This window comes from Cibotium barometz, chromosome 27 (assembly GCF_041138505.1).
Source record: "Cibotium barometz isolate CiBa-2024 chromosome 27, ASM4113850v1, whole genome shotgun sequence".
NCBI classification, from domain to species: domain Eukaryota; kingdom Viridiplantae; phylum Streptophyta; class Polypodiopsida; order Cyatheales; family Cibotiaceae; genus Cibotium; species Cibotium barometz.
Genome location: NC_141072.1, coordinates 19,868,276 through 19,895,145, shown reverse-complemented (window position 1 = coordinate 19,895,145; position 26,870 = coordinate 19,868,276). Strand labels below are relative to the sequence as shown.

General features: G+C 44.3%; 1 protein-coding gene across 3 annotated transcripts in view; it reads right to left on the bottom strand.

The window, feature by feature from the left end:
• The window catches only part of LOC147623150 (putative Rho GTPase-activating protein At5g61530), a 39,827-nt gene extending 14,280 nt beyond the window's left edge, over window positions 1–25,547 (bottom strand). The window contains exons 1-8 of one of the 3 annotated variants that reach the window (XM_086821209.1): window positions 25,382–25,490; window positions 25,213–25,260; window positions 24,860–24,965; window positions 24,037–24,347; window positions 15,035–15,088; window positions 14,904–14,922; window positions 12,867–12,965; window positions 12,672–12,749 (exon numbers count right to left, since the gene is read on the bottom strand). In XM_086821209.1, the coding sequence (XP_086677335.1) occupies window positions 12,672–12,749; window positions 12,867–12,965; window positions 14,904–14,922; window positions 15,035–15,088; window positions 24,037–24,347; window positions 24,860–24,914 (616 nt within the window). In that variant the 5' untranslated portion in view covers window positions 24,915–24,965; window positions 25,213–25,260; window positions 25,382–25,490. Of the gene's footprint in view, window positions 1–12,671; window positions 12,750–12,866; window positions 12,966–14,903; window positions 14,923–15,034; window positions 15,089–24,036; window positions 24,348–24,859; window positions 24,966–25,212 lie in introns of all 3 variants that reach the window. The other 2 variants (XM_086821208.1, XM_086821210.1) reach the window with 2 other exon arrangements.
• Between the last annotated feature and the right edge of the window lie 1,323 nt (window positions 25,548–26,870).

Genomic DNA, 26,870 nt, shown 5'->3' with positions numbered 1-26,870 from the left:
CAAGATTTGCAACAGCCAATGATGCACCGACTTAGCCTCTTGAATTGCTGCCTTTCTTCTTCCTCTACACCATAAATGTCTGCCTGTTCAATCGGCGCAACATGTGGCATTGTTTTCAGCATCCGCCGGTGGCTGATTTTCAGCGACTATGGGCTGATTTCCGACCATAGGCTAAGTGGCAAAATGCCCAGCACATGGGATACAAGGGGAGGAGAGTATCAAAGAGATCCTGTAAGGCAACAGTTGGCTGTTTTTTGCATTCAAGTAAGGGCTGAGATGAATTCTCCATGAAAACGTTGTCTCGGCTAACCATTATCCGTAATCCACAGCGAAGTAGGATGGTAAAGACGGTACCCTTTACTCTCCAAGCTATATAGCCCACAAAGATGCTTTCACTACCTTGTCATCAAGCTTGGTGCGGTGCTGCTTAGGCACAAGAGCATAAGCCAAGCAACCAAAGACACGCATATGAACCACTAATGGCTTTCTATCATGCCAAGCTTCGTAAAAGGTGATGGTTTGCAAGGCTTTTCTTGAACACCTGTAAAGCACAAATGCTGTGTACATAATAGCTTCCATCCAAAACCTATGAGACAAATTCTGAACAGCCCTCACACAACCATCTTTGGTGAACGATGTCCGATGCATTTTGCCCGATATGCAACCATCACATACATGTTTGATGGGTGCTGCAAGTGGAAATCATTTCATGCCTTTCAAGGCGAAGCAGACTACCAAAGTTGAAATGTTGAAACCGAGCACGCCATAGCTTAGCATCTGTCATGCTAGATGTGGTAGCAACTACAAGTGCATCATGTGCAGCTCTCTCATATACATCGAGCCTATAAAGATGATGACATAAAGTACCCAAGGCAGCCAAGGAGGTGATAGCTCAAGTGGTAGAGATGTCTAGGACCGGTCCTAAGTTCAAAACCCCACATGGTGCTTCCTTAACGGCATCGCCTACAGGCGAATAAAAAAGTACCTACGGGTGGTGAAAAAATGGTGGTTACAGGAGGATCTTGGGCCTAAGACTAGGCAAAAAAAGAAAAGGTACCTGAGGCACAATAAGATCTCCATCACTGCAATCATGTACAGTGTATCTGTCGTCAACAAAGCGGACAGCTAGGATGGACCCAACAATGGCTGAAATTGATAGGAGATTCTTTTTTATTCCTGGCATATACAATGTCTTGGAGAGCGTGATTGCCCCAACCATTGGCATCAGTGAGCACAATCTTCGCAACTTCTTTAACTAGATAAGAGGAGCTGTCTACATATGTAACAATACTTCCCTTGGGTGCGTCTCCCAATGAAGTAAACAAGTGGCAATGTGGCGTAATGTGCTTGCTAGCACCACTGTCAAAATACCACTGATGTGTATCTACCACCGACATCCATGCATCATAAAGAGTAGTGACTTGGCTTTCGACAGTAGTTACATTTGCCCTTCTTCTTGGGCTTCTCACTGTTACCCCTTATCAGCATCTTTACTAGAGGAGGTAGCTGAACCACCCTTAAGCTTCTTGCCATTGGTAACAAATGCTTTGCCTTTGCCCTTTCCTTGGGCAGCAAAGGCTTGATCCTCCCCATGCTTTATACTAGACCTATTCACCCTCGATTGTTCCTCTTGCACGAGTAAAGACACCAACTCATCAAATGAGAATGAGTTGGGATTGCCCTTCATCAATAACCTGTGTAGTGGCAAAACCCTCATATGTGTCGGGTAATGCATTGAGAATAGTAGTGACAAGAGAGCTGTCCAAGATGATCTTGTCAATGTTGGCAAGTTGCTCTTGAAGGTATTTCACCTCATACATCAAGCTGCTTCTTCAAATAGGCCACACAAGCCTCATTGCACGTGTTGCAAGTGCATCCCAAGCCAACTTAGCATTGACAAATGGGCGTATAATGCTCCTCTTTATTAATAGAGCAATGAGAGCATGTGTGCGTCTCGGGCATCCCATCTTAGGAGCATGACCAACATCAGCACCGCCGATACGTGTTGTACTCCTTGAACCACCTATACGTGACGAGCCACGTGCACGGGTAGAACCACCTAGACCTATGTTTTCATTCATGGCCATTGACTACATCCCATAAGCCTTTGGCAACCAACACATGACGCATCATGTAAGACCAGAGAGGGTAGTTGGAGCCATCCAACTTGTCCTTTGCTCCCAACCAATTTAATACAACACTGCCAGCCATAACTCAATGCAAATACACTATCTGACCCAAACAAATGTCACTACACAATGCACTACAGACACCTAATGCCAACTGAGTGTCCATGACATGGACTACAAAGGCCACATGAATCGATTGCAGCCAAACCCCCCCACCCCCCTAAGATTCGGGAACCCCCCTAAGATTCGGGACACCACCTCGGAGTAAACTCTCCCCCACGAGGCCTGCCAGAGGGTTTGGCACCACCTTCAAGCTTGTGTCTCCAACTCCCTCCGGACATCATTGGATCTCCCTTTCTCCTCAGATGAGCTTCTACTTCCCCTGGCATGCGCTTCCTCACAGGAAATGACCGGGGGCGGACGGACTCTCGGTTTCTCTCTATGGCAGATATCCAGGCCATCCGGGCAGAGACCCATGCTAGAGCTCCTAGGATGATTACCACTCCAGCCATATACTGTTGTACTCACTCTCACTTTTGTACTCCCCCATATTCATGTATTCATGTATCCATGTACTCATGTATCCCATTTTGACTAGTAGCATTAGCTTCCCACTCTCCCTAGTTGCTGCTTCTGGATGGTCCCTACTGATGTATTGTAGGGCTAGATACTTACCTTCAGTTCTTTCTTTTCTTTTCCAGACAGTGTATCATATGTCACATGGTTGTAACTTTGGTCTCATAGGTCACTTTGGCCTTTTGAAGACGTTAATATAACATTTCATTTCATTTCTCTCATGCAGCATTGGGACCTCATCAAGCTTGGCCTCCAGGCAACTTTCAACAAGGCTATGTAGTATGATTACTCGACACCAAACAAATAGAAGCATCCTGGACAACATCTTCACTTTTTCCTGCATTGGCCAGATGCAGTGGCTGATCCATAACTTTCCTTGGTCAAGAGGCTACGAGACGGTAAGGCTTGCAAGGGCCAAGGTGGCCTCAAGAATGCTTGTTCAGCCATCGGAGCATGGTGGCCTTGACCTCATAGACCCTCCAAAGTCCTTTTGCGCAAGTTGATAGTTCGCGGACTCCAATCAGGGACAAAGACCTAGAAGGATTTTCTCTTGAGCCACTCAGCTTCCATCCAGTGGTGTGACCCCTAGACTCCAAATTTGCGATGGTTCTTTCCATGCCCCCCTTGAGAGTGTTCAGCACCTCCTTCGCTGACAGATTTGCAGCCAGCCTCTTCCCGGCTTGACGTTCCCTCTACCCAGCTTTGATCCAACAGCCCCAACCACCAAGGAGGATTGAGAGTGCCATCCCATCACCCAGAAACCTCTCTTCCACCCCCCTTTTGGCCACCTGATTGTTGGAAAGCCACAGCCACACAAAGAGAGTTAGGGTTTCAGTTGACAGCCACACTAAGATGGAGATGGACACAATACACAAATGTTGAGAGTGAGAATCAGTGGAGGTGATAGAGTCAACCTTCCACGTATGAAAGTACAAAGCAGCAATACATAGCAGTCCACTGAAATAGGGTACTCTTCTTGAGAAGGTTAGTTAAAGGGGATGCTATCTGAGCATAGATCTACAACATTATCTTGTGTAGAGCAGTAAGATAATCGATCTCCCCTGCATGTAATCTCTCTGACATAATGATAATTGATCTATATGTGCTTGGTACATGCATGAAATACTGGATTATGTGCCACAGCCATAGCACTCTAGCTATCAGTGAGAATAGTAGTAGGTATCTGCTGACACTCATGAAGATCAGTCAATAATCTCCTCAACTATACACAATCTATCGTAGCAATGAAGGTTGCCCTGTACTTAGCCTGGCAAGTAGATGTGGCAACAATGGGTTGCTTTTTACTCAACCACGGTAGCAAATCCCTCTCTGTCTGAGAGAAAGCCTAAAGCTTTTCATAAAGCTTCAAACTTCTCTCTAGGCAAAGCCTTCGTAAATAGGATCTGCAACATTATCTTGTGTAGGGCAGTAAGATAACTTATCTCTCCTGCATGTAATCTCTCTCACATAATGATAATGGATCTCAATGTGCTTGGTATGTGCATGAAATACTGGATTTCGTGCCACGGCCATAGCACTCTGTCTATCAGTGAGAATAGTAATGATGATAGAAGAAATCTCATCATGCATGGCCTACATCCAGGATTCCAATGCTCATTCTCCTGTGCTTCCTCATGAGAAGAAGGCTCTTCTGAATCAAAGAGACTCCCCATGGCAAATGCAGAATTCCCATGCTATACATTCAATGCATGGCTGGAACTAGCCCTCATTCTTCCTGTCACAGTGGAGCTGAAATTTTGCTATCTTGCAAGGTTTTCAACAACCATCTGGGCATAGATTTGGCTCCCTGTATGCTGTTTGCTCTTCCCTGACAACATTTTCAATATCTTCAACCTCTTCCATAGAAGCGGTTGGCTGAACTAAATCCCCACTAATGGCTATGGGTAAAAGCCAATCAAACATGTCCTTGGAGCCTATATCATGACTTTTATACAAGTTGAGCATAGGTTGAACTGAATTTTCAGCAAACACCGCATCTCTAGTGACAAAGATCCAGTGCATCACTAGATCATAGAGATGGCATCCCTTGCTCTCATTACTATAGCCTACAAAGATGCATTTGATTGCTTTATCATCTAGCTTTGTTCTAAGTTGTTTTGCGGTGCATCTTTCCCAAAATACACCCCTCACACAAATGTCTTGTTGGAGACTCAAGCGGCGGCATATTGTCTCCCAAAGTTTACATGCCCAAAATGAGCATGCCATAGCTCTGCATCATGCATACAGGGAGTGTGGGCAGCCACTCTATGTGCATCATATGGACACTTTTGTAGTTGTCCAGCTTATACAAGCTATTGCATAGTGTAGTGACTATGGCTTAACCCCTTGAAGGGTCCTCGACTGAACACTTCTTATCTACAAATTCAACCACCAAAACTTGATCGGTTATGGTTGAGACAAAGAGCAGATTTTTATTTATCCCTCGAACATACAATACATTGGTCATGCATACATTTGCACCATTGGCTCCAAAAAACATGACCTTGCCTATCCCTTTCACTAGATAAGTAGAATGATATGCACATGATACACTGCGGCCATCAAAAGCATAAACAAATGCTGAAATACATCTTTGCAAGAAGTGATATGGCTTGAAGCACCACTATCAAATTACCAAATTACATCCTTACTGCAGGAAGAAATCAAATACATGTCCTGTACTGTAGCACTTGGTGTGTCACTATTGCATGTGACCAAAAACGTCCACTCCTCATCGACTACATTAGCAGACTGCTTTGCTTTGTCATTAGAAGTGCCAACTACTGCATTACCTGCATCTTTATTCTTTTCTTTTGTCATCCGCTTTCTACATTCATTTATGTAGTGGCCAGGCTTATGGCAATACTGACATTTGCCCTTCTTTTTGGGCTTACTAGCATCCCCTTTTGCAAAAGTATCACCTCCAGAAGAGGGCTGTCCATGACCAGCCTTACTGGACTGTTGTCCATGCTTCAAGCTCTTTGCTTTCCCCTTGTCCTTGGCTGAAAATGCCTTGTCACCACCAGGATTGCTTGATAGATTTGCTCTTGTTTGTTCTTCCTCCAAGAGCAAACCCACCAACTCTTCAAAAGTGACAGGTTCAGCACCTCCTCTCATAGAGAGATTGAGAGAGCTGTGAAAGCCCAAATACAAGGGAGGCAAAGAATGCAAAGTATTGGTGACAAGCTGTTTGTCTGGGATAACCTCATCAATGTTCAGCAATTGTTCTTGCAAATCTTCCACTTTGAGTGACGGTGATGGTGGCCGGTAGAACTAAGACAGCAACAACAGGCAGCCAAATGTGATGAAGGGGCTGAAATGCCCCCTTGTTGCCATGTAAGGCAAAGAGTGGGTTGAGCACCACCCGCCGCTAAGAACGCAGCATCACCCACTCGTTGGGCGGCAGTGGCTCTCCCCGCACTAGTGCCGCCCAGTCAACCAGCAAAAAGGGATAGAGATGTTTCTCCCTACACTAGCACCGCTGGGTGGGGCTGAGCAGAGGAGAAGCTAGGCTGAAAGCAGGAAGTCACAAGCAAATAGGTCCAAGGGAGCAAGGCGAAGGCAAACAGGATGGAGCCTTGTGGTAGGCACTTGGCAATTTCGGGATGGTCAGTATCTTGTCACAGTTTGGTGGCACATTCTCTGCCACTTCACTTCAGACCCTGCCACTGCCTGCACCATTACTTGGGGGGCCGTTGCGTGGCAAGCCTAGGCCAGCAGAGGGCAGCGCATCACTCTTTTACAAGGATGATGGAGGTGGTCAGAATGTCGCATTCTAGTGGCGACCATGGCCACAACTGCCGTCTGACACAAGACTGGCACATAATAGCGTTGGGAGCTCGCAGCCTAGCACATCTGGCAAGTGCGCTATGAGACTCAACACGCATGTAGCGACAACAGGCTGCTTTCTTCCACGTTTGGAGCATTGGACCCTTCTTCATCAAAAAAAGGGCACAATCATTTGGCATTATAGGCCACAGGTTTGGCTTCCCCCATGTGCTGTAGCCTCCCTCAAGCCAGCCATGGAGGGACCCCTATTCATATTTTATGTTTTCTTACTGTCATAGATAGTATTGTATTCATCGCTATGAGAAACAGAAAAGTGGAAACGGAGACGGAAACGTAAACGAAAATTTTGGAGATGGGGAAAATGAAAACACCACGTCATCCTAGGTTACCCTAAGAGGGGGGTATGGGGAAAGTCACTAAGTTGAGAGGCCACGTGTATAATGTAAGACATGTGCTAAAGAAGTAAAATATAGAGTCTATAGTGTACACTCTACATTTATGATTTGACACTTCACAGTTTAAAACTTTAAAGTTGCATGAGAAATCAAACAATTTAGACCTTGCCATGATTACAAAATAAACTGAAACCATCCCTCAATCATCAATGAGTCAAGCCTCAAGACCACGTTACAAAAAAAGTGAAAAATCAAATGCCAAAAGGAAGCTACTCCCTAGAGTCTAGACTTGAGAGTCCTCACTGCTCTCAAGACTCTTCTATGCTATAGAAATAGCCTCATCCTCTTGAAACTCATCCTCATGCTCCTCCTCTGGTCCATGCCATCTTCATGTGTTTGACCATCGCCCTCTGCATCCTCAACTACATTACCAATGATAGAACCCGTGTCTCCCTCCGATGTATGGAAGCCAAAAAGCCAATGTACTTATCATGCGTGTACTCATGCTTCATCTTTGTTAGCAAACGCAAGTTTGCATTAACAAAGACGAGGTCATCTGCTTTCTTACTCCCAAGGCGATTCCTCTTCTTTGAGTGTATGTGACCAAAGGTACTCCATAAACGCTCCAAAGCTGATGAAGAGCACACCTGCCCCAGGATACGAATGGCCAAATGCTGAAGCCCTGGCGTTTCTGCACCATAGTCTTCCCACCAAGTAACAGCACCAACATGAAACCTACAACATGAAAATTTAAAAAATCACATTTAGGCTTCAAAAAAAGGTTCATAGATTTAAATAAAGGTTTAAATTCCAGCTTTTAACCTGTCATGTTGTGCATCACTCCATCCAAACGTTCCCTATTTGTTGCAGTTTTGCAAGCTAATCCTTCACCTTGCGTCTTTCCTTTGGCGTACCAACCAACCTTTGCCAAGTGGCATTCCAACCACGTACCACCTCACCGTCTGCCTGGCTGCTGGTGTCTCCCCTTGTGTTGAAACTCTGGATCAAGTACATAGACAGCTGTATGTAGTAGAGAATCATATTGGTTCCATCTACTCGCTACAAGATCCTCCAACTCTTGTCTTCTTTCTACATCAGTCTCTATCAAACGGATGTTCTCAACCATCTGATCCACGGCCTCATAAATCTTCCCAATGTAAGACACATCTCCATCCACGTGCTTCAAAATCCTAACAATCGGCCAACATAACTTGAGAAGATGCTTTATAGAAGCCCAAAACTCATCCTGTGTGATAGTAGGATAGCAAAGCTGCCCAAGTGCTTGCCTATTAGTGGCCCCAACTCCCAATTTGTTGGCATGCCATCATCTGCTTTAGGGCTGGTCTCACATGAAAGAGACGGCGAAGCATCATGAAATTGTATGAAAGTGGGTGTCGGAGTACTTCAATAACTCTTTCTTTGCAAACCTGCGATATAATGCAAGAGAGTAATGGTGGCGGGTTATGAAAGAAACAACCTCTTTGCCTGTGTCAATGGTGGCCTTTACCCAATCCAACTTTCCAACATCTTTAAGCAAGTTATTGAGACAATGTGCCATGCATGGAATCCATGTAATGTGCGGGTACCTCTTCTCCAATAAGGCCCCTGTTGCCTTGTTGGTACTCTCACCATCTACAACAAATTGAACCACATTTTGTGGACCCACATACTCAACAACCTCACTCCATATCTCACATAGCACAGGAGCAATTTCTTCTCTCACCCCATCTTTCTGTAGACTTTTATGTAGAGTGGATTCCCTCTACATGCTACAAGAACGCCTTCCAATGAATGACTGCGTATATCACTCCACCCATCGGCCATCAAAGAGAACCTATACGTGCTCCATTTCTCCTTCACAAATGCAATGGCTTCATTGATGGATGTTATCTCATTCTCAAGCAATCTCTCCCTCGGGCAACATTAAAAGAGATCCCACAAGAGTAGAAAAAGCGTGCTACAACAGCATCAACCTGTGCCTTTCTTTGTGGATGCCATGATGTGTGACGAGTGGACTGTCTTGCCTTTCCTTTGCAAGGAGCATGTGTAGGCATATCAAATGAGCTTCCACTCCCAAGAGATGATGCAGCATTGTAACATGCAGCGGAATTATGCATAGATAAAGGATCCTGTCACATAGTCTCACACCGCCTTCTTTATCCTGAGTTTCGCGAGTCTTTAGCAATCCACTTCCCCCCCTACCCTCCCCCCCACCTTGAGAAAAAAATTCCAAATGCTCAACAAAGATCCCAAATGCCCACAATACTTCGCAACTTTCGTGTGCACTCAGTATTCCATATGGGGTTGCTGAGAGACCTAAAAAATTTGGCAAGGTAGACCGGTAGTGTACACTTGATTGGTAGGATGAGAGAATCTTGCTACATCACTTGGAGATCCTTGGTATAGGTAGGCTAGACAGTCATATCCTCAAGTTATGTACAAGAGAGAAGATTTAGACAGGGCCATTTTGATCTACAGAGAAGTCCCTAAACCTATCACCCTAGATGCATTGTCCGTATCTGTGCAGGGACGGTCCCTTAGTCATAAACTCTACACTAGGAGACCTTTAGTATTGCATTACCCATGCAGGTTCCTTTTTGGAGACAATTGGGAGATCCAACTAGGAGAGACACATCTCCATGTTCTGGTTCCTCAAGCATTGTGGAACACAACACATCCCCCCCCCCTCCCAACCTTCCGTCACATTCAAGCTTGAAGCTCCATAGTTTGCAAGTGTTTTAAAAAAACCATATTTTATCGTACGGTATCCCAAAATTTCATATATCGTACCAAAAATTCCCATACGGTATCGTATTTTCGTAAACCATAAACTAGAAAGGACTAACTTGCTCCACCCATCAATAAAAATTTCATAGTTGCTTCGTTCAATCTTATATCCTTTTTGGCATATCTGGATAAAAGGTAGGATGATCAGCTTAAGCACTCCGAGGCTATCGTGATCAAATCATTCGCGCAACGTAGAGACATTCCCCCCAAACCTGTGGCAACTTCTCATTTCGTTCTAGGATTCTTTTTCTACCGTGACAACTATGCCTTATTGGGTCCCAAATTACCCACTAAAGGGCCCCCTCCTATTGCTAGGAGTATTTGCTTTATTATCTTTGAAGAGAAGGAATGTATGACTGACTTGGGATTGTAGACAAGCCAAACGCAAGACCTTTGAAAGACCAAGAGTCGGGCTGAACTATACCCGGTTGTAGAAGCACCAATGATGACTGATCTCAATGCCAATGCACTCTTCCAATGGAATGTAGAAGGCTGCAAACTGAGGCTGAAAGAAGGGCTGCTTTGGGACTGACTGTTCTAGGCTAAGTTTATGCACTATGAATGACTGTATATGCTGCGTTTTACCTTCACCGAAGTGGCTGTAGCAAAAAGATGATGTGAAAGAGTGCTGAATTCTGTTGTATACTGAAAACGCAAGGTTTTGAAGCGCTTCCCTTGGCTGAATGCTAGAGATGATGCGTTTTGTTGATGAGTGCCTATGTGCTCCAAGCAATGATGCTCCCAGGGCTGAGGTACTGAATCGCTTAGCTGAATTGATGATGATGATATATGATATGAGATGCAAGCTGTGCTATTTATATGAGCAAGGGGCTAGTCGGCTGGCTGTAAAGCTGGCCGACTATAGCATTAAATGCTACACAACTTGCTAAAAGGGATAAATGCTGAAATAAAATGGTAAAAATGCCAGAATAAATGCTAATAAATATGGTAAAATGCTGAATAATATTTTTTGCTTAGTGTACGGGCCACACATTTCAAAGGTGATTGGCCATCATGGGGCATCAGCCCGTTCTGGGTTTTTTTTAACGCTTGTGGCAACGTGTCATGCTGCCACAAGAAACAGCCGTTTCTCATCATGAGAAACATTTCTCACAGGATTTCTATCTCCTTCAGCCGTTTCAGTGCCAGCAATACATTTCCGGCACGTTCCATGGCCGAAACGCCATTTCAGCCCATGCACAGAGCAGTTTCCAGCGTTTCCTGTATCTATGGTTGTATTTCGCCTCTTGGTGGGCTTTCTTTTAACTAATAGAAGGATCTATTCTTAGAAATATAATTTCTTGTGGCAATGTGTCATGCTGCCACAAGAAACGTGGGCTTTCTTTTAACTAATAGAAGGATCTATTCTTAGAAATTATATATATATATATATATATATGTTCCCTGTGAAGACACCAACTGGTATATCATCCTTCACCTCTGTTGAAGACATTCCAACTCGCGTATCATCGTGAAATGAAGATAAATTTGGTGACATGCCGTCCTTTGGTGCTTCCATGACATCAGCAAAACTGACCCAATGCAAAAAGAAAATGAGAAGAGTCTTCTTGTACAAGCTGTGAAACCAAAGCATCCACCACTAAAGCCAAATATTATCCACCTACTGCAGAGATAGCAACTTTGAAGACTCTCCTTCGGAGACCTGGCTGAAAACTTCCTCTGTTTGTACTTGAGGGCCTGATGTAATTCAACACCCGTGGTGTGTAAGAAATGAAAAAGCCTGAGATGCACACACATGCATCAGCTTCACACTCATTCTAGAGAAGCTGCCTCCTCAGATTGCTCCTCCAATGTCCTCGAACAATCCTTCACGATGTGCTCAGTGGAGTCACACTTGAAGCATTGACCGGCCAGTCACTTGGCTCAGAACTCCGGCCTTATCAGCTCCATCTTTAGGAATCTCCTTGCCTCTCAGCTATTGGCCTTCTGTTGAGACCCTAACTGGGAACTCTCCCACATCTCAAGGGCCATAGCAAGATGAACCACATCCGACAGATCACGGGACCGATGTGCACAAATATGCATGCAAGGATGGTTCAAACCATCCACAAAACGCTCAACCTGGAAGCTCTTTGCAGAGGCCAATCACTTGATGGAAGATGAGATGGGATATGAATATACATGCATGCTTTATTAAGGGGCTAAAATGCCCAGTGGGCCTGTAGAGAACATGCCCACGACCACTTAACTGCTGGCCAACTGCCATGTGGCAGCCACATGGCACCAGTGATGGCTCCTGCTGCTGCTGCCCAACAAGTGCTACAGGCCTGCCCCATGTGCCCTTAAGTTACACGGGTAAGGTGTGTCAAAGCTGGCCGCTGCACATGGTTCGGACCCAGCAGAGAAAAGCAAGCCTTCAACGTCATAGTGCTTTTGTCCCCAATTAGTTGGTCTAGCAGTAAGCTGCTCATGCTTGTAGCCCACGAGCACAAGTTCACAACTCCTTTATGTCTGCAAAGAACACTGTCTAGCGAGAAAGACTGATTCTCACCCATGGGTGTAGACACTAAAGGTTGCTAATTTCTGGTTGAACTCAAATCATATGCAGCATGGATGGGGCCCAATGCAAGTCTCAAGACGAAATAGATAGCCCTTGCCATGGCCTGAAATCATGGCCTTTCAGGCCAAATGGGAAGCAATGAAAGAACTGTAAATAAAAGTTGGTCAGCTGCAAAAAAAAAAAATGTAATGGTGGCACATGCAGAAAGCTTCACAGTGCCTCTCTCCAAGAATGGCAGGGGTTACGATTTCAAATCCCACCACCAGCGAAGGACGTCGTCTACTGTGAAAGACTCATATTCTCACCCATAGGTGCGGCTAGCCACGATCACACCACGGTTGTCAAGTGTAGTAGCATAGAGGCTCGAAAAAGTGGCTGTATATAGATTTTCTCTCGGCTCTACTCATTGGGGGAAAAAAGAAAAAGAAAGAGAAAATTCTCAGTGCGCATCCAAAATAAAAGAGTGTAACATGCCTTCTTCAAAGCAATATCTGAGATGCTGCACGACTTGCTGATCACCATGTGACTTGAAAATATTCTGTGTGTTGAGGCCTGCACAAGGTATTCCACGTTGTTCTTAATCAATAAGATCACAAAAATTACAGAAAGGGCTAACAACAACAAGATTACCAAAAACACTAAAGTGATACTTCCGTCGTGAAATCATACCTGAGGATTCTAGATAATCAACACAATTGATGACTATTTGAGGTACTGGCCTAGAGCTTCTTTGTCTCTGTACAAGAACTTCTAATGGCACCCCGAACACTTTAAAATGGGGGGGAAAAGAGAAAATAAACTTGTTAATTATATTTGCCTAAATAATTATTGTATTTTTGAAATTTTATGTTGGCAATTTACTTTTGTATTTTTGGAGAAAATACTCATGTAGTAACATTTCTGGCAAACTATCAAGAAAAAACATCCAACTATCAAATGATTGGTTCAAGTATAAGACCATAACCACTAATCATTGGTCTAACAAGCTAATTCACATGGCCATGCTCAAAAAAAATGCCACAAGAATCTTATTTTAGCCTTACACTCTGCCAAACTGACCTAAGGTAGGTTATTACCTGAAGTTTAAGTGTATTTGCTCTAATCCTAGGAGTCCGGAGTGATAAGAGTGTCTCATTATGGAGTGTGCTAATAAAGACAGCTCCAAAGGGATTTGCACCAAACACACTTTCCCATAACCAAGTCCGAAGTGATAAGAGTGTCTCATTATGGAGTGTGCTAATAAAGACAGCTCCAAAGGGATTTGCACAAAATTTCAAATAAACACACTTTCCCATAACCATAAAAATCAAATTAGATCTTTGTCAGTTCCATAGACAGGCTGGAACTAGAAGCCAACTCTCCCAAGTCAAGGCTCTTGTATGGGCCTCTAGCATGAAAGCTTGATCAGCGATTTACGAAGTTGGATTGTATGATTGTAGATGCCCACAATCCACAATTTTAGTTCATCCCAAAACAAATACTAAACGCAAGTTTGCATTGACAAACACAAATCATCAGCTCTTGGGTTCAAACGCAGTTCCTCTTCTTTGTGTGTATATGGCATAAAATCATGCGTCCATGCCGTGCATCCAGGATGGCCAATCCCTTCATTTATTTCATAAATAATTCACACGCATCCACGCTATGTCCATGCATAGAAATCAATCTGCATGCACACATGAGCCACTACCATGCATAACTCAACCACAACAAGGAGCTCTTGAATCTTCACACAAGGACAAGCACAAATCTCCCATCTTGCAAAGCACTGTATTCATGTGCCCATTCCAAGCATCTCTATCCTGTCTCACCATGTAAGAGACATCAAATCCCATCTAAACTCACCATACTGGACATCTATAACACCGTGGTTCCTAAGGGTGAAATCGAACGGGAAGCAATGTCATGTAGTGTCCCAGGTCCCTATTGGTGATAGCTGTCATCTTGCTGCATTGACAATACCAAACAGTCGCCTACAATATGTATTGCTAAAAGCGACCATGGAAGTTATTTTCTGCCCTCAGTCATATTATCTCATATAGTACCTTCCAAACTCAGCACATTAGACATCCATCACCATGTCACCTACAAATGCAATAAATGTAATGTAGTGTCTCTACGGGTGACAACCATCATCTTACTGCACTGGCATATCAACAATCTGTTATGCTAAGTGCATGGATAAATGCAAGGCCAACCATGGAAGCCATTTTTGCCCCCCGTCATAGCATACCTTCTGTATGTACATGACTAGGTCCCCCCCCCCCCCCCCCCCCCAAAAAAAAAAAAAAAAATGCTGGTCAGCTGATTGGACTGCATCCAACCAGCAGCCACCCAGTAAATGCTCTCCATTCCGCATGTTGGGCTGCCTGCCCAGCTTCTCTGCTGTTATAATCAATTAATGAACTGGCACATCTGCTGCTAATCCACACTAGCATGCTTCTGCTTGGCCTGCTACATTTGGGAACTGCATCGTATGGTCTGCCCTTGCACATTCATCTCCCTCGGACTCATAGCCTCACAAATTGAACAGTTTGATCTCACCATAGCCTACTTTTATAGAAATGTGTGCACGAAAGCCCCTATTACTTCTTCAAGGCAATCGATACTTCAAAAAGTAGCATTTCAAAGGAAAAGCAGGCTGTTTTGGAGAGCAGCTCATGAGACAATAGAAGGTTTTCAAGTACAAAAAAGCTTCAAACTCACCACTTGTGCCTGACTGTCCCTGCAAAAAGAAACAGCAACGAGTACACATCATCAGCTTGAGGGTTGTAGATGAATGGCAGTAGGCAGCTTAAAGAAGTCAGTGAACACTTTTACCGAAGTGTAGAACGTACCTTTTGCAAACGCTCAAGAATGCTTCTGCTCCTTTGTGCTGCACGTTTCGCAGCCTGCTACCACCAAAAGAAGAATGATTGAGAAACTAAAAAAGGATTGCACCTCTCCCAGCTTTACATATTCCTACTGGGCATGTTTGATCTACAATCAAAGTTCTTAAGGACCTTTTTTTTTTGTTTGTGTGTGTGTGTGTGTGTGTGTGTGTGTGTGTGTGTGTGGTTGGGCAGGGGGGTGTCATGGATCTGGTCGATCAGGCCGACCCTCAAAAGGAGGGCACTGTTGTTGGGGGGGGGGATCAGGCTAATCATCGAAAGGAGGACACACAGTGCCCTATAAATAGGCATGCCCCCCTCCCTCATCAATCAAGCGATCAATCAACCATCAAGCCTTCTTTCTTGCCCTTCTACTGTTGGTGTTGTAATGTTAAAGGGCAACAGTAGAAGGGCAAGAAAGAAGGGCAAGGATAGTTACAATAAGGGCAATAAAAACATCTTGCCCTTCTACTGTTGGTGTTGCTTAGCACGTTACAGCTTGCCCTTATTGGTCATAAAAACACTTCTACAAGCACAGACATTGTAGCTATTTTCTGTACTTTATGAATAGACTGAAAATACACCCATCTCTCTCTATTCTGTGTCTTTGCTGATTCATTATTGCATCAAGTGTTCCTATGCAATGCTTAGGGCTAAAAGAAGACCCCCAGAGCTTCCACATGTGACATTGGAGCTTCACGCCCAAAGTCTAGAGTCCCAAAGTCAATCATACAGTCATTCTCTTCAAAGTAATAAAAGCAAATACTCCTAGCAATAGAAGGGGGCCCTTCAATGGGTAAATTTGGACCCAATAAGGTGTAAAGATATATCTCTCTCTCTCTCACCTCTTAAAGTTTGAAGTGGTAAAGTGGATTGCTAAAGACTCACAAAACTCAGGATACCGAAGGCAGTGTGAGACTTTGTGTGACAGGATCCTTCATCTATGCATACATACATTGGTATCAGATTCAGCTTGTCCACACACACCGCATCCTAGCGTAAGAGCATCCTTGGATGGTCAAACTTCACTCCGACACGACCACCAAATTCAAAAAAATGTCTACAGAGGAGATTACACATCAACATTGTGTTGGCTGTTGTTTTTGTTGTTTTTTTTTGTGTTGAAGGCAAGTACTCATTGAAGGTAAAAATACCAGCATCTACACGCCACTACTGCAGAGGGGCAGCCATCATTGTAGAGGATAGTTGATGCAGAGAAGAGAGGGGGTGGCTATTCGTGGCAGGCCGTTTCTCTCTAAATAATGCTACCAGTTGGAGTACATGAGTCAAGCTAGTATGTTTTTTTTTTTTTGCTATTTTTATTCACACTTGTTTTTTTGCTCTAAGCTGACCGTGGTCAAGCATGTCGAGCTGCTCATTTTTTTATCCTTTGATGATGTGGCCTTTGATAAGGCTAAGGTTTACAAGCCTTAATGTTTTAAAAACATTACTTAAATTTTTTGTTTGTACTAAGTGAGAAGTCGTGGCTTCTTGTAAACAAAAGGTGGAAACGAGGTGGTGTCTCCAGGAAGATGCCAGTTTAGCATGGAAGAGGTGATTTGTACCAGTCGATGCACGGGACGAGTAGAGAGGGAGGGGGGGGGAAGTGAAACGGCTACTGTTGGAGGAGAATGACTCAAACACAAGAGCTTTAGCCAAGGAAGTGCAGAGGAGAAAGAGAAGAGTGAGAGTGAGAGAGAGAGAGAGAACTCACACAATGCTCAAGAATATCTTGAATGTCTTATTGAGGCTCAAGGGAGACCTCGTATTTATAGTGATACAAGGGTATGGGCGGGCGCCCAACTTATGGGGCGCCCGGCGGACCAAATACAAAGAATGCCGTTACAAGGCCCAAATGGGGGCCAAATGTACAAGTAAATATATGGCCGCGAAGCTCTCGAAAAGAGCTACGCGATGATCAAGGTCCGGAGGCGAAACTGGGACTTTATACCCAACAACCTCCCACTTAAAGGGCCAGTGAAGCTCCTCTAAGCTATGTAACTCCCACCCGCTGTAGACACATATCAAGCTGTGCTTTTGGCAAACTTTTGGTGAGAGCATCTGCAGGGTTCTCATGAGTGCCAATCTTGACCAAACTGACCAAACCATCATCTAGCACCTGTCTGATGAAGTGGTACCGTACATCAATGTGTTTGGTACGAGCATGAAACATGGCATTCTTAGCCAGGTATATGGCACTCTGGCTATCACAACCAAGGACCGGAGCCCTCTCTGGCAATCCAAACTCCGTGACAAGGCGTGCTAACCAAATGGCCTCCTTAGAAGCCTCTGTGACGGAGATGTACTCGGCCTTAGTAGTAGAAAGTGCTACTATCCTCTGGAGTCTAGAGCACCAAGAAACAGCACCACCTGCAAGAGTATAGATGTACCCACTAGTAGACTTGCGGGTATCAGAATCACCTGCCATGTCTGAATCACAATAACCCTGCACCTCAAGTGGACCTTTACCATACATAAGGCATTTCTTCTGTGTCCCCTTCAAGTACCTCAAAATAGACTTTATAGCATCCCAATGTGCTTTGCCAGGGTTGGACATAAAACGACTGACTACTCCCACTGAATGAGCAATGTCTGGCCGTGTAGCAACCATAGCATACATAAGAGATCCACAAGCAGAAGCATAAGGGATCCCACGCATAGTACTGGCTGCATCATCATCTTTTGGGCAATCATCCTTGGATAGTTTAACATAGGGCTGCAATGGAGCACCCAAAGGCTTAGAATCAGCCATGTTAAATCTATCAAGGACTTTCTGGATATACTTCTCCTGTGAGAGGAAAAGCAACTTCTGTGCTCTGTCCCGTCTAATCCAAAGACCCAAAATATGTTCAGCTGAACCCAAGTCCTTCATAGCAAAAGCTGACTTCAGCTGGTCCTTAAGAGCTTCCAAAATGCTCTTATTCTTCCCTGCAAGAAGCATGTCATCAACATACAGCACAAGTATCACTGGGCTGCCATCTGTATCAGTTTTAGTATACAAGCAATGATCTGCATGGCTACGATTAAACTTTTGGTTAAGCATGAAAGCATCAAACTTTTTGTACCACTGCCTCGGGGCTTGTTTCAGCCCATAGAGACTACGCTTCAGCTTACAAACCAGATGTTCTTTGCCAGGAATGACAAAGCCTTCAGGCTGCTTCATATACAGCTCTTCATCTAAATCACCATGTAAGAAAGCTGTCTTTACATCCATCTGATACAGTTCTAAATCCAAAACAGCAGTGAGAGCAAACAAAACACGAAGGGTGGTCATTTTGACCACAGGAGAGAAGACCTCCTGAAAATCAATCCCTTCCTTCTGAGCATAGCCCTTAGCAACAAGGCGGGCTTTATACTTAGGCTGGCCGTCAACTGTCTTGACTTTGTACACCCACTTGTTAGGAATAGCCTTCCTTCCTTTGGGCAACTCAACCAAGTCCCAAGTGTCATTTGCATGTAGAGACTTAATCTCCTCCTGCATAGCATGCTCCCACTTGTTTCGGAGTTCACAAGACTTAGCCTCTTTGAAAGTAAGAGGCTCACCCTCATCTGTAAGCAAAACATGTTGCAAAGAGGGATCAAAACGCTGAGGTTCCCTCCGAAAGCGAGTAGACCTCCGTACCCAATGATCATTGGCTGATTGGGGGTCAATATCGGGAGGAATCATAATTTCAGCATCAAAAGGCTGCGGGTTTTCACGAACAGCCTGATTTTCAGCATATAGGGGTTGCTGCCCTACACCTCCAGGAGCATGAAGCGGCTGTCCAACCTCTTCTGGCTCAAATATCACGGACTCATTATCTTCAGCCCTTTGTGAAACATCCTGGGGCTCATTTTCAGCATCAATGGGTGGCTGCCCTTGCTGAAATTTGACCTTTTTCTGATCACCATGAGAGGCACAAACATTACGGAGCAGCTTTGCCTCATAAAATACAACATCCCGGCTGCGAACCACTTTGTTGGTTGATGGCAACCACACACGGTAGCCCATCTCACCTTCATCACCGTAGCCAACGAAGGTGCCCTTCTCGGACTTAGCATCAAGCTTGTTCCGGTCTTCCTTGCGGATATGCACATATGCATCACAACCAAAGATGCGTAAGTGGGCATATGAGGACGGTTTGCCAGACCAAACCTCCTCAGGGATTCCACCTTTCAAAGCTGTGTGTGGAGATCGATTGCAAACATGAACTGCAGTTTTCAAGGCTTCTCCCCAAAAATCCTGAGAGAGATTAGCTGTGGACAGCATGCATCGAATTCTTTCACACAGTGTACGATTATACCTTTCAGCCACACCATTTGAAGAGGGGCTATAGGGGGGTGTAAGTTCCCTCTTAATGCCATTATCATCACAAAATTTCTGAAATTTAGTACTAACAAACTCACCCCCATTGTCAGTGCGTAAGCATTTAATCTTCACTCCTGTTTGAGTATGAACAAATGCATAAAACTTTTGAAATGCAGCAAAAGCATCATCCTTAGATTTCAACAAAGTGATCCATACTTTTCGTGAGTGATCATCCACAAAAGACACAAAGTACTTTGAACCACCTTTAGATTTAATGGGCATGCTGCACACATCAGAGTGGACCAAGTCCAACTTTTCAGCCTTGCGAGAGGCACGAGAGGAGTAAGAACTCCTATTCTGTTTCCCATACAAGCAATCATTACAAAAATCAAGCTTGCTTCCTTTTGCATCAAATTTATTCAAAGAGGACAAAATGGAGAGACCCTTTTGGCTCATGTGGCCAAGTCTCTTATGCCAAAGCTCCATGTGGGAGCGTACCTCTGCAAAAGCAATAAACTTACCAGACAAAGCCTGACCATGAAGGCTATATAATGTTCCTTTCTTGCATCCTTTTGAAATCAGCCTTGTGCCTTTGGTCAATTTCCATGTGCCATTTCCAAATATGGCCGTGTATCCCAAGGCATCAAGCTGGCCCACAGACAGGAGACTGGTTTTCAAACCAGGCACATACCTCACATTTGGCAGCACAATCTCACTACCATCCTGCAAAGTCAAATTCACGGTGCCCATACCTTCAATATTGCAAGCATGATCATTCCCCAAGAACACCTTTCCTCGGGAGCCTGCAGTGAAAGTTGCAAAACACTCCTTGATAGGAGTTACATGAAAAGAGGCACCCGTGTCAATAATCCAAGTCTGTGAAAGCACATCAGATTCATACATCAAGGCATGAATAACATCTGGTTCTGTGACATGCAAGTTATGAACATCAAGTGCATTAGCAGAAAAAACACATAGCACATCATCTGAGTCAGACAGTTCCTCTATGACAACACCAGAGGCCACATTGGCCTTGCTCTTGTCCTTTTCGAACTCTTCTGCTTTGCTGGAATTACTCTCTTTTTCCTTCTTTTTGTCATTTGAATGACTGGATTTCTTCTTCCGGTCTTGCTCCATCTTGTAAAACTTGCAATCTGGCTTCTTGTGGCCTTTACGACCACACTGGTAGCATGTAACATCAGATTGCTGGCCCTTGCTCTTGCTTCTACCCTTTGAATTGGTAGTAGTATTTCCCCGCTTGGTCGTCCTCCCTCGTGAGACATTTGCAGAACCGCTAGTCTCTGAGGTCTTCCTCCGGATATCTTCATTGAGAATAGCACCCCTGACTCCATCAAAAGTTAGGTTGGGATTTGTCCCAAGTGACACCACAAGTGTTTCCCAAGAGTCAGGCAAAGTAGTGAGCAAAAAGATAGCTTTCAACTTATCATCAAAAGCAGGCAATCCAGAATCCTGCATCTGATTAAGCACCCCTGTGAAAGTAGTAATATGCTCTACTGCATTCTTAGAATCATCAAGTTGCATATTCATGAGTTTCCTGATGAGATGTACCTGGTTCACTGGCGTGGTGATCTCATAGGTGCTTCTCAGCTTCTCCCAAACGGCATAGGCTGTTGTCATCCCTTTGAGGTCTACAAGAACCTCATCAGCAACAGCCATCTGGAGATAGGCAACGGCCTTTCTGTTCAGGATTCCCCATTCATCATCTGTCATAGCAGCGGGTTTGAACTGCTCAAGTGCAGTATCACATTCCCGCAGATAGAGGATATTCTGAATCCTCACCTTCCAAAGATCAAACCCAGTGCCTGCAAACTTCTTAATCTCTAGTAGACCCTTAAGATCACTTGTAGACGCCATGACTTATCAAACTGACACTTCAGAAAGTAAGCAATAGCAAGATGTTATGTACCAGATATGGGTTGAATGTAGGATGCTCGTAGATTGATGAAACAACTTCAAGTGAAGGAGACGGCGGAAGAGTATCACCGAATGTCGATGTAAACCCGAGGGGCAGTATGTTGCTGTCTTTTGAGGGTTGCTCGAAGATCCTGGCTGCTGGAGGCGACGATGGCTGCTGCTAGTGGCCGTGGGGCTGCTGGCTGCAGCCCGGACTGCTTGTTGGTGGCCTTGGGGCTGCTGGCTGCAGCGTTGGCTGCTGCTGGTGGTCGTGGGGCTGCTGGCTGCAGCCCTAGCTGCTGCTGGTGGTCGTGGGGCTGCTGGCAGCAGTGTTGGCTGCTGCTGATGGCAGCCGTACAGCAAGGAGAGGACAGAACAGCAAACGCAGCAAAGAGAGGCAGCAGAAACGCAGCAAAGGGGGGAAGCAAGGGAGAGGAAAAACGCAGCAGAAGGGCAGCAGGGGTGGAGCAGAAAAACGCAGGAGAGGGAAGAGCAAGAAAAAAAAACACTCCTGCGTTAACAAAAAAAAGAAGAGCAGCACTCTAAAAAAAAACGCACCATCTTGATGATAGAAGGGAGGTGTTTGACGATCCCGTAGTCAAGTGGTGGAAGACACCTCTAACTCCATAGCTTCTGCATACAGCTTCCCTCCATAGCTCTGATACCAGTTGTTGGAGGAGAATGACTCAAACACAAGAGCTTTAGCCAAGGAAGTGCAGAGGAGAAAGAGAAGAGTGAGAGTGAGAGAGAGAGAGAGAACTCACACAATGCTCAAGAATATCTTGAATGTCTTATTGAGGCTCAAGGGAGACCTCGTATTTATAGTGATACAAGGGTATGGGCGGGCGCCCAACTTATGGGGCGCCCGGCGGACCAAATACAAAGAATGCCGTTACAAGGCCCAAATGGGGGCCAAATGTACAAGTAAATATATGGCCGCGAAGCTCTCGAAAAGAGCTACGCGATGATCAAGGTCCGGAGGCGAAACTGGGACTTTATACCCAACAGCTACTACATAATTTGGGAGGAGGAAAGGCAAAATCAAGCGAAGGAGTACAAATTGATAGGGGCATTCTCTCCCTTTCTTCCATGCAAACCTTGCTAAAGCTGATTTTAGGGTTATGGCTAGCTGATTTTTTAGGGTTAAGAGTTTTTTGATTTTGGACATACTTCATGTTAGAGCTTGCTTGCTCTAATACCACTATTAAGCTTTTAGCTTAATTAAACATAATAATGTTTAATTAAGCTTTTAGCTTAACTAAAGATTATTAAACATAATAAAAGATTTTAATACTTAAATACTTGAGTTAACATGAGGCAAAGAGCGGAAAGTTGTGTTGTTTGCATTGAAACACAAGGCCTTCTTAAATACGGCCTAAAAAGTTACAAATGAAGAGACACATCCCTAGCGGCGAAGGGTGTGACACTTGAATGAATAGCTATGTCTTTTGAATGAGACATGTCTTTTCATAGGTGACTCATGTGACAAGGTATGACCCTTCACTGGTGTCCTTACACTTAATGAGGAATTAATGAGAGATTAAGAGAGAGAGCCACAACCGTGACAACTGTTGCATACAACCTCCACGCCTCAGGTTCTAGCACTTGTTATATCCATGCTCTGACACCAATGTAAGGTCTCCTTAGACCACGCCCAACAATCATCTGCCCTAGAAACGAAACCCTAGCAAGGTTTCAAAGACCCGACACCATTCCCATCGCATGACCACGATAGATTGTGACTGGCGACTCACCACCCAACCGTAGAATCCTCTGGCGGAGCAGAGTCGCTCCGTACCGATGGCCCTAACTTAGCATCCCATACCACTATGCCGAACCACCCACCTTGCAGTTCCATGGCCATGAGGTCTTGGACGCCCTCGGTAGCCCTCCTGTCTACCGTGTGGATACCTCAATAACTCATAAGTGTCCCAAGGTCACTAATATAGCAATAACTTGGCTAATATTAGCCCTTCTTTTATTTATAAGATTTCTTGCTTTAATTATAAGCTGTTAGCCATTATTAGCCCTAGGCTATTAATTATAAGCTCTTAGCCAATCTAGACCTCATCCTACTAGCACCCTTAGCCCACATTTGAACCCTCCAGGTCCTCAACACCCCCTCCCCCCCCCCCCCCCCCCCAGCTAAGCCCTTAACCCTAACTTGGGCTAGTCCACATTCCTAGCCCTAACCCTAGGCCTGTCGGGACGTAACAATAGGAGGCACGGAGATGCTGGCCGACTTGAGTGTAGGCTTGGCCAACTTGTGGAGGACAAGCAAAATTATCATAATTGCCTGCGTTTTCCCCTCAGCCTCCATGTTCCCCACTTGGTGTTGCAAGTTTCCACACCTAAAATAGATTCACACAGCAGGGCTTCCTAGACCTAGACATCTCACACTGACACATATCCGTTCACCCAGTCAACTAGCCTAATAAGTGCACAGGACACCAATACATTAATCAAGAGGATTACATCTATGTGCGGGACTAGCATGACTGAATTGACTCTCCTGTCATGGCTCACAACGTGGCAGCATCTTGCACTTTTCTTGTGCAGTCATGTCGATGGCATCCAAGTGTGGGTGCATGTGACAACTCTAGCCGCTGACATATCTCAGCCACAACACCAAACTTAGGGATTTTTTGTCAGCGAGGATAGCACCATTGCATAAAACATGGCCAATACATAACTTGTTGTCTAACTCAACGTCTGCTACAGAAACATCCTTGTCAACAGAAATACGAGAACAAAAATATGTGAATACCTGTTCAACTCTTGTCCTTCCAAGTGCCACCTTCTCCTTAGTTTCCAGCAAACTCTTTTTCAATAAAACACTTGTTGATGCTGCAGCAGACTTGAGGCGCTCTTGAACTGTCTCATCTGAAGAGTAGCTCTGCTGTGCATGCTGTTGCCGGGTCTGCTGCAAAAGAGACCATCGTGCTCGCATTGCTATTCCCGCCCGCTCTGCCACTTCTGCTGCCAGCTCTGCTACTTCTGCTACACCAGTTCCTGCATCTTTGGCAACATCTCCGACAAAGATGCCAGCTGACTGTGTAACATTTCTTAGCTTCATGCCTGCACGAAGGCCTTGACTTAGCCTTTAAAAAAAAGAGGGTAGGAAGACACAAAAAGGTTTGCAAAACCATTTATATAGAAGGCCAAGGATGATTTATCAAGAGGGAAAGGGGGATTGTGAGTGCATGCATGCACATGTTGATGCGCACGTGCACGTGCATGCACACATGTGTGCAAGCACGCACACATGCATGTGTGCTATGCACATGTGCATGTGAGAGTGTGCGCAAGCACATGCATATGTTCGTCCATGTGTGCAAGCCGGCCGTTCCTGCTTGCCTTTCTGATGGCATCATACCAGTGCGACAACTTCAACCGAAAGGAAGGGCAGCCAGCTGAATCTAGGAATCTTAACCCACCCATAGAACTTTGATTATTGAAGAGTTCGTATTATATCATTGTATGATAGTTTATGACATGAAACGTACTATACCATCATTAAGGTACTAAAGCTCATTCAGGAAAACAGCCATTAAAGAGCCAAGGAGAGAAATTGCAGCCAACAAACTCACTGGAAAGAGCAAAAAAACCGCTTGCCCTATCGCGCCATTCCGTTTTCATTGCCATGTGGACGTCCTCCTCACCTGCTTGCAACACAAGCCTGTGTGCAAAATTATTCTGCAGGCCAATTCAGCATTAGGCATATGCAAGAAGCATTGCAGAGATCCTGGTCCCTTAATCCAATCCCTGATCCGCCTAAAATGTCGAATCCAAATCTTACGCATCAACAAACCCTGATACATCTATCCAAACCCTGATACATCTATCCAATCCCTGATACATCTTGTACATCGAATCAGAAACCTGAATCAAAACCCGACCTTGCGAAATCGGGCCAGAAATGGCTCTTGACATTCGACCTTACCTTGTGATCTTAAGCCGTGGTGCAAAGGATTACCGCCCTTCAATGCAGCTACAGAAACAAACGCCCACAACCCATCATCAAGAAGAAAGGAAGGACTCAGACAATAGCCTGCAGACAATCGTGTAGAACTGTGAAATCTGCGTCAATACTGAATTTGATAGATTGAAACCTGGGGCTTAACTAGCTTTGCTTGTGCTTTGAAATTGAAATCTGTTGTGTGGGCGCAGAAGGGTGTGTGTGTGTGTGTGTGTGTGTGTGTGTAGAGAGAGAGAGGAAGCGAGAGGTCGATTGATCATATCTGATTCCCGCATCTAATACTATTTCTACGTTCGTATGAATTAGGAATAATAAATATGATGGTATGTAAGTATTCCTCTAACTAAGCATATAATTTTTTGGTATAATTTTTTTCCACTCTACCTTAGCATTTAATTTTTTGGTACGTACTTTACAGCCTTAGGCATTACTTCAAAAAGAACCACAAGCGTCTCTGAGACCAAAAGCAATACAATGAGAGAGAGGGAATTTGGAAAGATGATGGTGATGAGTCCTTTAGTGCCACATACGATGGCATGGAATTAAACTTGAAACCTGGTTCACTAAGAGCTTGACCAACTTATCGGCCACACGCGCGAGCACACACACAGAGGATGATGATGAGTCACGCACCCAAACCACCATACTGCATGTCCACGTTGATGTGCAAGGCAAGCAAGTTTTCTCAATCAAAAGCCTGATGCATAAGTCTCTCTCTCTCTCTCTCTCTCTCTCTCTCTCTCTCTCTCTCTCTCTCTCTCTCCATATGACAACTAAATACACTAAATTAAAGAGATTCCTCCCAATAAGATCAAAAGGTGCATTTCATCCATCAAGCAAGACTTTGACTTTCTAAAGTCATTTAAAGTTAAGTACTTCTATCTACTTTCCCTGTGGCTAACCACATCAAACCCCCCCCCCAAAAAAAAATACAACTTAGGAAATACTTCTACACTTGTCCATACAAATAAAGTATCTATTGTAGATACCATTTTAAAATCAGTAAGGAATGACTTTGAAATTTATCTTTCCCTATTTAACAGAGTAGTGCCATTTTTATGCATAGAAACAAACAACTGTAGCCCAAGTAGCCACTCCTATAAGTTCTTTTCTAATTACTAATAACCTTAACTTTTATGCCAAATCATGTTTCTTGTTAGTGTTCTTTTACAAATATTATTGGCATGTTCTCTTGTAGGATAACTTGAGAGAACCATCTTTGCGCGATAATAAGCACATTTGTGCAATGTGCACCCCACATAAAGAGTAGCTTTTAAGCCCTAAATTTAATGATGACAATGGTGGCTCTCTTTATGAAGGGCCATCTCTCACATGTTTGTCTTCTTTATCAAAAAAACTAAGGTTTCCCATTTTTTCAAGATTGAAATACGCATGTTTTATTCTTGTGTTAAGTTAGTTTAGGGTGATTTTTATGAGGATGTACCAAATAAAGATAGTTTGCAATTGTGTAATTCCTAGTCATGAAACTCTCTCTCTCTCTCTCTCTCTCTCTCTCTCTCTCTCTCTCTCTCTCTCTCTCTCTCTCTCTCTCGCAAAGTTTAAGAAATCATAAATTTTTCCCCAGAGAATTACATGTCTAGCTCTTTCAAGCTTGTGGGCCC